The sequence below is a fragment of the Colobus angolensis genome, unplaced genomic scaffold, assembly GCF_000951035.1.
Source record: "Colobus angolensis palliatus isolate OR3802 unplaced genomic scaffold, Cang.pa_1.0 Scaffold222, whole genome shotgun sequence".
Lineage (NCBI taxonomy): Eukaryota > Metazoa > Chordata > Mammalia > Primates > Cercopithecidae > Colobus > Colobus angolensis.
The window spans coordinates 1478969-1489983 of NW_012115400.1; the positions used below are offsets into that span (position 1 = coordinate 1478969).

General features: G+C 45.3%; 1 protein-coding gene across 3 annotated transcripts in view; it reads right to left on the bottom strand.

The window, feature by feature from the left end:
- Positions 1–11015, bottom strand: part of ZCWPW1 (zinc finger, CW type with PWWP domain 1) — a 22111-nt gene that overhangs the window by 8477 nt on the left and 2619 nt on the right. For all 3 annotated transcript variants that reach the window (XM_011943905.1, XM_011943903.1, XM_011943906.1), the window contains 5 exons: positions 9768–9885; positions 8978–9129; positions 8648–8770; positions 1529–1645; positions 672–792 (listed from right to left, as the gene is read on the bottom strand). In XM_011943905.1, coding sequence (XP_011799295.1) covers positions 672–792; positions 1529–1645; positions 8648–8770; positions 8978–9129; positions 9768–9885 — 631 coding nt within the window. The remainder of the gene's footprint in view (positions 1–671; positions 793–1528; positions 1646–8647; positions 8771–8977; positions 9130–9767; positions 9886–11015) is intronic.

An 11015-nucleotide genomic window follows, 5' to 3' on the forward strand; every position in this document is an offset into this window, starting at 1 on the left:
CCGTGGTCTCGATCTCCTGACCTTGTGATCCGCCTGCCTCGGCCTCCCAAAGTGCTGGGATTACAGGCGTGAGCCACCGCGCCCGGCTATTTTTATTTATTTTTGAGATGAGGACTTACTGTCACCCAGGCTGGAGTGCAGTGGTGCAATCTTGGCCCACTGCAACCTCTGCCTCCCAGGTTCAAGAGATTCTTCTGCCTCAGTGTCCTGAGTAGCTGGGACTACAGGCGTGCGCCACCACATCTGGTTAATTTTTCTATTTTTTAGTAGGGACGGGATTTCACCATGTTGGCCAGGCTGGTCTCAAACTTGTGTGCTCAGGTGATCTGCCCGCCTTGGCCTCCCAAAGTGCTGGGATTACAGGCGTGAGCCACTGCGCCTGGCCAATCTCAATATTTTTAAATGCCTCAGATCCACCCTCTTCTTTCTACCAGCTGGGGTAGCACCATCAGACCCTTTTTTCCAGAGAGCTATCACCTCCATGATGAAACCTCCAGAAAACACTCTTTCAAAGCCTTCAGGCTTGGTACTTTATCTTTTCTCTCACCCCCTGCTCTTTCTAAGGCCAGAACCATTTCAATTACAGATGTTTTCCATTTGCTTCCATCCCTGCTTGAATCTACCTCTCCCAAGTTTGTGAAGGATGTTCTGACTGTGTCATAGTGCCTTACCAGGGGTAACCGTATTGCTTGGCCCAGATGATGGATCCTGGGATGTAGGAGGCATAGGCCACATCACTTTCAAGCCCTGTCCAGGTCTCCTCAGGAATATCACAGCGATTATACTGCACATCTGCTGAAAGAGAGAAGGAATGAAGGGACAGGAAGAGACTCATAAAGAGAAAGAAGCGGATGAGGGTTGGGGAGAGGACAAGAAGGAAATTGGTATATGCAGCAGGTGGGACCAAAAGGGCACCTGGGGGATCAGCACGGAGGAAGAAGAATAAAGACCCATGGAGGAAATGCAGCTGGAACCAGCAAAAGTAGGAATGCTGCCTCCTCATACTCTAGAAAGAGATTCTACACTCCTGCTTGCACCCCCGCATGTCTGACTGTGCTCCTGTCTATGGAGCATCATAAGAATAATTTCTCTGAGACTCTGTTTTCTCATCTGTAAAATAATTGGGCTGGACTAGATCATCATCATCTCTTCCAACTAGCTTCAAACATCCTAGAATTCTAAGCGCACCAGATCTCTCTCATCTGTTTTCCCTCATATATCCTATATCCCTCCCTATCCACAAACCCAATACCAATATTCTAATCAGGATCGACAGGGGCAGACCAGTGCTCATACATTTAGATTCCAGGCCCCTCCCCACAAGATCACTTTGCAGAGCATCTTCATCCAGCCTTTTCTGCCCAGATTCATCTCCACATGAAAGGCAGATCCTTCCTCTCTCCCAAGCACTACAAGGACCCATTGAGTGCTAACTGTATTTATGTAGTATTTAATCTAAAGGATAAGTGCAGAGAAAGAAAGGGAGGAACAATAAAATGTGAATAAAAACATTTCCAGTCTTTTCTACCTGTGTTCTGATCACAGGACCAATTATCTGGGAGAACTGAGGGGTCAATGTTCCCACACAGCCGCCTCCATTTCCCACAGTTTGGGAAGGAACACTGGACCCAGACCAGACATTGACCTGTGAGAGGAAAAAAATGAAATAAGAGACTTAAAAATATGCTCTTCCTTCTTTAATCCAACTAAAATCAGGATAATCCTCCCAGCTCCCAGAATCACATAGTCAGAGACATGAGAGATCAACCAGCCGGATCCCTGACTTGTAAGTGGGAAACCAAGGCTCAAAGAGGTAAATGGCTTGCTGAGGATCAGTTAACTTGGTGATAGAGCTGAACTTAGAACTCAAGTCTCATGCCTTGATCTTTTTCCTGTACTAGGCTACCATGTCTCCCCGCCCCAAGGCTGAAAGGAATCTTGTATTGACAGTTCTCAAATTAAAAGGCTGCCTGACATCTTTCCAGATAGTGCCTTGTTCTCTGCTGGCATGACACTACTGAAAAGATCTTCTGAAGGGCTAACCTGCATCTCTTTTGTGCACAACATCCAGAGTTCTCATCCAAATCTCAACTGATTTACCTGTTACCAAATCACCAAGTTGCAAACTTTAGGACCAACAGCGTCGGAGTTCACTCTTCTCCAAAAGACACAGGTCTAAGCTTATCACTTCTCCATCAACTATTAACTTTGGGCCCTGCTCAAATGCCAAGTCTTCCTTTTATCCATTACCTTCCAGACCCCCACCTCTCCTAAGCTGACCCATGTCTCTCAGCCTCTCCCTTCTCCCACCAAAACTCTTCCATTGTGGTCTTGGAAACTCCACTGACTTAAGCAACAAAAATCCACATATCCTCAACCTCCAATCTGAACTTCTATCTCCTTTTTGAAGCCTGGAGACCCACTAATGACACTGCCCCACCTAAACCACCCCCACCTGCAGCCCTGTAAGTGCAGTCAGTTCCTCTCACACTCCCCATGTCTCTCGGGACAGAAAGTCAGGCTGGCATTATCATTACCCCATTGCTACTACTCCCCAACTCTTATAAAAACCCTTCCTCCCTTGAGGTCTATGCCTTGGGACTATCCTCACCTCTTATATCCCTTGTAGAGATGCTGGCATCTGATTCAGTCTTCTCTCCACCTCCTGCCTTCATTCCAAATGACCTCTATATCCACAGGAACTCCTCATATAGCACCCCATTCTTTCAGTGCCTTAACTTTTTTCCTCATGTCACCTCTGGAACCCACTCCTATTCCTGCATGCCCCACCCAGTCATCTGCAGGAACTGCACACTGTCTGAGCCACTTACCCAAACATCCTCTCTATAAAAATGCCCCGTCTTCCACCTCACTTGCTCAAAGACTCCTATAGCAACTTTCATTTTATCTAGCTCTCCAACCCACTGCCCACTACCATCCTTTCCATCTGGAAGCAATTTCCATTCTTCACTGTGTTCCACTCTGGTTTGATTACTTGACACTTACTTGGATTCTCTTGTAGACACCTTCAGCTCCCTTTCCCACTGTCCTTCTTCCTACCCTGATGACAAAACACCAACCGGAATGAACCCTCTCTCCACCTTTTCTGAGCCTACACTCAAGCAATTGAGTTGACAGAGAAAAATCACACAACAGACACATAGGTATCGCTAAATATTCACTATTTAATATTATCAACCAACATATTTCTCTAGTAAGTTCACTGTCTCTCACTGCCAAATTTTACCTTAAATACCCGATCATAAGGGATGGCCCCTAATCCCATCCCTCCAGAATCATCCCTCAGAAAAGAAGGTGACTTGTATTTGGGTCCTTCCAAAATATCACATATAAGAGATCACTTGCGCAATTACCTTTTTTTTTTTTTTTTTTTGGAGACGGAGTCTCGCTCTGTCACCCAGGCTGGAGTGCAGTAGCCGGATCTCAGCTCACTGCAAGCTCCGCCTCCCGGGTTCACGCCATTCTCCTGCCTCAGCCTCCGGAGTAGCTGGGACTACAGGCGCCCGCCACCTCGCCCGGCTAAATTTTTGGAATTTTTAGTAGAGACGGGGTCTCACCATGTTAGCCAGGATGGTCTCGATCTCCTGACCTCGTGATCCGCCCGTCTCGGCCTCCCAAAGTGCTGGGATTACAGGCTTGAGCCACCGCGCCCGGCTTTTTTTTTTTTTTTGAAACACAGTCTCGCTCTGTTGCCCAGGCTGAAGTGCAGTGGCACAATCTCGGGTCACTGCAGCCTCCACTTCCCAAGTTCAAGCGATCCTCCCACTTCAGCCTCCCAAGTAGCTGGGACTACAGACACGCACCACTACACCCAGAAAATTTTTTGTATTTATTGCTAGAGGCAGGGTTTTGCCATGTTGCCCAGGTTGGTCTTGAATTCCTGGGCTCAAGCAATCCACCCTCCTCAGCCTGCCAAAATGCTGGGATTACAGGGGTGAGCCACCGTGCCTGGCCTTAATTACCTTATCTTAAAGAACAAAGTACTGGTTGGGACTAATATGTTAGTCTGAAATGACAGTTGCCAATAGTAGTTTTGGATGTTTACAGAGGTGACCTAGCAAGACTAGAAAAATAGAGTAGGAGGAGAGGCCAGGAGTCAAATAAATTAATACAGATCAATAATACAAATTGTTAGCTGTGAAAGCAATGAGTACTCACAAGAAAATGAGTAGGAAAAAATCACTATAATGATATGGAACTGGAAATTTATGGCTTGGAATGATATCTTTGACAAGAACATTGTACTTTTTTTTTTGTTTTTTTTTTTTGAGACGGAGTCTCGCTTTGTCGCCCAGGCTGGAGTGCAATGGCACCATCTCGGCTAGCTGCAAGCTCCGCCTCCCTGGTTCACGCCATCCTCCTGCCTCAGCCTCCGAGTAGCTGGGACTACAGGCACGCACCACCACGCCCGGCTAATTTTTTTGTATTTTTAGTAGAGATGGGGTTTCACCATGTTAGCCAGGATGGTCTCGATCTCCTGACCTCGTGATCCGCCCGCCTCGGCCTCCCAAAGTGCTGGGATTACAGGTGTGAGCCACCACGCCCAGCAAACACTGCACTTTTTAAAAAAGTTCCAAGTAGGCCGGGCGCGGTGGCTCAAGCCTGTAATCCCAGCACTTTGGGAGGCCGAGACGGGCGGATCACGAGGTCAGGAGATCGAGACCATCCTGGCTAACATGGTGAAACCCCGTCTCTACTAAAAAAAATACAAAAAACTAGCCGGGCGAGGTGGCGGGCGCCTGTAGTCCCAGCTACTCGGGAGGCTGAGGCAGGAGAATGGCGTGAACCCAGGAGGCGGAACTTGCAGTGAGCTGAGATCCGGCCACTGCACTCCAGCCTGGGCGACAGAGCGGGACTCCGTCTCAAAACAAACAAACAAACAAACAAACAAAAAGTTCCAAGTAACCTAAAGGAGAAGATAATGTGCTCTGGAAAACTGAGTTTGATGCCCAGATGTGGCTCTATGATAATGAAGACTGATGTCACAGACACATGTTAAGAGGATTTCACTTGACCACTCATTCTTGAAACACTAGTTTTCTGGGTTCTGTGATGTCTCATTCTCCTGTCTCCCTCCCCTCAATTTTACTGGCAACTTCCCCCACAGTCTTCTTTGCTGGGTTCTCCTTGTTCTTCAATCTCTAAATGTCAGGGGTCCCAAAGCCCAATCACAGGCCTTCTCTCCCCATGATACACTTTCTCCTGAGGCAAACTCACCCATTCCCACGGCTTTGAAATCCATTTTCATACCTGACAGAACACAGCTGTCTACTTACAGCCTCTGTTCTGAGTTCCAGATTCCTAAGCCACCTTGCTCTTTGATACCTCTATTTGGATGCCTCACAAGGATCTCAAACCTAAATGTACCCAAACCTGAATGCTTAATTTTATCCCACAAACTTTTTCTTCCTCCACTCTTTCCTATCTCCCTTCACGTAACTGTTCAAGCCAGAAATCAATCATCTTTGACATACCCTCTCCTGCTCCAACCTTCCAGTATCCAATTCATTACCAACTTGTAACAATTTTACCTCCAAAACATACCTTAAAACCATCCACTTTTCTCTTTCTCTACTTTCATCATCCTAATCCATTTTATTTTTTATTTTTATCTTATTTTTTAAATATATTTTTTTGAGACAGGGTCTTGCTGTTACCCAGGCTGGAGTGACGTGGTACGAACATAGCTCACTGCAACCTCAAACTCCTGGGCTCAAGTGATCTTCCTGCCTCTGCCTCCCAAAGTGCTGGGATTACAGATGTAAACCACTATACTCAGCCATCATCCTAATCGAAGCCTAATACCTAATCCTCCTACTAACATCTTAACTGGTCTATTCCTGTCTTCTCCCCATACTCCATCTCCAATTAATCACCAAAGGATCCTTTTAAAACATTAAAGATGTCACTTCCCTGGTTAAAACCCACCAGTGGCTTCCCCCTGCACTTAGGATAAAATGTGCACTCTGTACATGGTCTTTGACCTAGCCACTGCCTCCCTCTTTCCAGTCATCCAGAGCCACTTTCCCAACTTGCCTCCCCTTGCTCTCTAAGCTCCACAATCACACTAGCTTTCTTTTAGTATCTGGAACATGCCACACTTCACCCTACCTAAAACGCTTTCTTCACTTGGATAACTTCTACTCTGCCTTCAGGTTTTAGCTTAGAAATGTACTCCCTGACCAGCCCATTCTTACTTCCTCTCATGATACACTGCTCTTTTCCTTCCCTGTACTTAAGTACTTAACGCAAATTGTATTCATTAAATAATCCTTCCTACCTCAGGAGCACTCACCTCTCCTTGGCAACTGTAAGAAACAGGAAGAATGGTTTATTTATAGCAGGAGGCTGATAAATCCACTACAATCACAATTCAACTCACAAGCATCACCTAGAGGGTGAACCCCCATCTGCCAGCCTAAGATCTAGTCCATGCAGTAATTCTTTTTTTTCCATTTCTTTTTTAATATAAATTCACTTTTTTTTTCTTTTTTATAGAGACAGGGGTCTCACTATGTTACCCAGGTTAGTCTTGAATCCTGGACTCAAGCAAGCCTCCTGCCTCATCCTCCCAAAGTGCTAAGATTGCAGGTGTGAGCCACTGTGCCAGGCCCCTTGCAGTAATTCTGAGAAGTACAGGAGACAGAGCAACACAAATCTAATGACACCAGTGTATTTGAGCTAGCCAGAGATCAGGTCAGTGGGCTCTGCAGTATCCCTCAAGTTCTCAACAAGCACATCTGAGTTTATATAGTCACATAAAACCAAAAGAAAAAACCGTTTAGCTTCCTTTTTGACTCTATCTAGAAACTCCCTTCGGGTAGTCTGAACTCCAGGCCACCTGGTTGTTCAAATTAGACTTATACCTCAGTGCCTTATGTTACTATGTCATTATAACAAGAGGAATGGTTTATTAACCTGAACTACTTTTTTTGGTGCCTGCATAGTCTTGGAGTTTTCTTCCAAGTGTGTCCAAATTATATTATGCTTCCACAACCAAAACCACATATATGTACACATATAGATTAGACACTAGGTAACTTTTTATTCCACTGTTCCTTAAACTTGGAACTTGTTCTGTCTTTTTGCATTATGTTTTGAGGTTTTGTTTTTGTTTGGTACAAGTGTGTTTAGACTGCCTATTTATTTAGTTTTTTAGAAATAGGGTCTTGCTCTATCACTAAGGCTGGAGTGCAGTGGCACGATCATTGCTTACTGCAGCCTCCAATTCCTGGGACCAAGAGATCCTCTGACCTCAGCCTCTTGAATAGCTAGGACTACAGGCACTACCACCACACCCAGTTAATTTTTTTTTTCTTGTAGAGATGAGGGTCTTGCTGTGTTGCCCAAGCTGGTCTCAAACTCCTGGTCTCAAGTGATCCTCCTGCCTTAGTATTTTTGAATTTTTGGACACACTAGTATATTGTATGATCTATTTCATTTCTTGTCATAAAATTTACCATTATCAGGCCAGGCGTGGTGGCTTACACCTGTAATCCCAACACTTTGGGAGGCCGAAGCAGGTAGATCACAAGGTCAAGAGATTGAGACTATCCTGGCCAACATGGTGAAACCCCATCTCTACTAAAAATACAAAAATTAGCTGGGCATGGTGGCGCATGCCTGTAGTCCCAGCTACTCGAGAGGTTGAGGCAGGAGAATCACTTGAACTCGGGGGGTGGAGGTTGAAGTGAGAGGAGATCGTGCCACCGCACTCCAGCCTGGTGACAGAGCAAGACTCCATCTCAAAATGAAACAAAACAAAAAACCCCTCCCTCAACTCTGTACCCATTCCTTTTTTGTTTGTTTGTTTTTGTTTTTGTTTTTGAGACAGAGTCTCACTTTGTTGCCCAGGCTGGAGTGCAGTGGCACGATCTTGGCCTGCTGCAAGCTCCGTCTCCCAGGTTTAAGCGATTCTCCTGCCTCAGCCTCCAAGTAGCTGAGACTACAGGCACACGCCACCACACACGGCTAATTTTTGTACTTTTAGTAGAGATGACGTTTCACCACATTGGTCAGGCTGGTCTTGAACTCCTGACCTTGTGATCCACCCACCTCGGCATCCCACAGAGCTGGGATTACAAGCATGAGCCACCACGCCCAGCCTCCATTCCTTTTTATCTACCATTTTCTCCCTCTTACTTTCCATATCTAAACTAATTGAAAAAGTGTTTACTCTTCAACCGGCTATAAGCTGCCATTCAAACAGTAACCAAACCCCTAACGGCCTCCTAATTGTGATATGCTTGAGCTTATGTTTATCCTCTTTGACTTCTTTACAATGGCATTTGACATGGTTGAGCACCCCTCTTTCTTTAAATTCTCTCCTCCCCTGGCATCTATAATACCACTCCTGATTTTTCTATTACCTTTCTTACCATATCTTCATTTTCCTCCTGGGAAACATCTAAAATGCTTTGTACATAGTAGGCACCCAGTAACTATGGATTATGTGAATAAATGACTGAATGAATGAAATCATTCTCTCAGCAGCATATTCTGCAACAAGCAGCTGTGAGAGATTAACTATATTCTTTGCAGAGTTTCCTCTAACATCCTAACCCTGCCTCTCTGCTCTATCTCAAATTTTCAGGCCAAACAGGTTTGCCAAACCAACTGAACTCACCAAAACCACTTATCTCTCCTTTTTGCAGGTCCCTGATCTGAGAATGAGCCTGAACTGTCTCCTTTAGTTGGTCTTCCTGTCTGTGCTCATGTCCACCTTGAGTTTTCTCCACCTTCTCATCTTCTGGGAAGAGAAAAGAAAACGTGGGGTGGTGAGATGAAGAAGACAATCTTTGTAGATAGTAAAGGTCAGTGAAAGAAGAAAGAAGAATCACAGCCTAATAGTCTCAAGTCTTGGGCTGAAAATTCTCAGCCTGCCCATGGTCCCATTCCCTAATTTCCTGGAGCAAGTACTAGAGCCAGGTTTCAAAGTATATCTGACTGTACTTACGAGCTTCCTTCTTCCTTTTGCTTAAGGTGAGTCTATTGGATTTCTTCTTAGAGGGTACAGGATCTGGCTGGCCTAGCTTAGACGTCCTTATCTCAGGGGCAGCTTCACCTTCCCAAGACACTGAAATCTCTTGAGTATGTGGTACCTCCTCTCTGAAAATGAGGTTTTATTTTAATGAAAGGTAAACATAGGGCCGGGCGCGGTGGCTCAAGCCTGTAATCCCAGCACTTTGGGAGGCCGAGACGGGCGGATCACGAGGTCAGGAGATCGAGACCATCCCGGCTAACACAGTGAAACCCCGTCTCTAATAAAAAATACAAAAAACGAGCCGGGCGAGGTGGCGGGTGCCTGTAGTCCCAGCTACTCGGGAGGCTGAGGCAGGAGAATGGCGTGAACCTGGGAGGCGGAGCTTGCAGTGAGCTGAGATCCGGCCACTGCACTCCAGCCCGGGCGACAGAGCGAGACTCCGTCTCAAAAAAAAAAAAAAAAAAAAAAAAAAAAGAAAGGTAAACACAGAGCAATTGCAGAAACTTCTTTTGAAAAAACCCAAGAGTAAAAGGAAGACAGATGAATCCTAAGCTTTCTAAGGTCTCCTGAGGTCATTTCATCCATCTACTTGCCTGTTTTTCCCAACTCAAACAGGTATCTTTCCTGAGCTGAGAGAAATCTATAGAAATATGATAAACGACCAGATAGACAGACAAACGGACAGACAGATAGACTTACTGACCATGATTTACCAATGTGTAGTCCATTCTGTGTTCAACTTGCCCCACCAAAATAAACTTACCCATTAGCATTATCAGTATCAGTAGCAGAAGCAGTAATTCCTGGCTCCTTGGCTGATTGGGTGGATACTATGGGCTGGGCACAGGAAGTCTCTGCAAAATCAAGGCCAGATCCCATCCCTCCCAAAACAAAATACTATAAGCAGAGAAGTAAAAAAACAAAAAAGCCACTCTATTATTCCCTAACATTTTCTCTAAAGTGTCTTCTCCCTGTCACCTGAAAGAGCCTACCTTTGGCCTTTTGTCATATCATAGAACTTTAAATATTTAAATTTTCAAGAAAAACTGCAAATATGTATCTTCCTGCAAGCCTTTCCAGATTGATTGGCCTTATTCCAGGATGGCCAGGTAATGATAATTTTGTGTACATAAAAAAATTATAGGCCAAGCACAGTGGCTCATGCCTGTAATCCTAGCACTTTGGGAGGCTGAGGTGGGTGGAATGCCAAAGCTCAGGAGTTCAAGACAAGCCTGGGCAACATGGTGAAACCCTGTCTCTACTAAAATACAAAAAATTTGCCAGGCATGGTGGCATGCACCTGTAGTCCCAGCTTCTCCGGAGGCTGAGGCAGGAGAATTTCTTGAACCTGGGAGGCGGAAGTTGCAGTGAGTCAAGATTACACTACTGCACTCCAGCCTGGGCAACAGAGCAAGACTCTGTCTAAAACACACTGCATTTTATATCATTTGTGGCTCAAACTCCTAGGAATAGAAGTATACCTAAGAACGGCTGAAATGTCAGACTGTTCTCTTTAGCCTCACGAATTTATGGAGAAGCCTTCATAGAGGTTTTTTGTTTTTTTTTTTCTTTTGAGACAGAGTCTTGTTCTGTCGCCCAGGCTGGAGTGAAGTGGCGCAATCTCGGCTCACTGCAACTTCCGCCTCCCAGGTTCAAGCAATTCTCATGCCTCAGGCTCCTGAGTAGCTGGGACTAGAGGCACACGCCACCACGCCTGGCTAATTTTTATATTTTTAGTAGAGACGGGGTTTCACCATGTTGGGCAGGCTGGTCTCGAACTCCTGATCTCAGGTGATCCATCCGCCTCGGCCTCCCAAAGTGCTGGGATTACAGGCATGAGCCACCGCACCTGGCCTCCCTCACCGTGTTCTTTATTCTAAAAACTAAATCCCTAACCACATGCAAAATCGGTATTAGAAACTGAAATTTGCAAGGATATGTACCCTAAGTTTTTCAAATCTAGGGAAAACAATTTTATCTTTTCTGTTTTTTTTTTTTTTTTTTTTCGGAG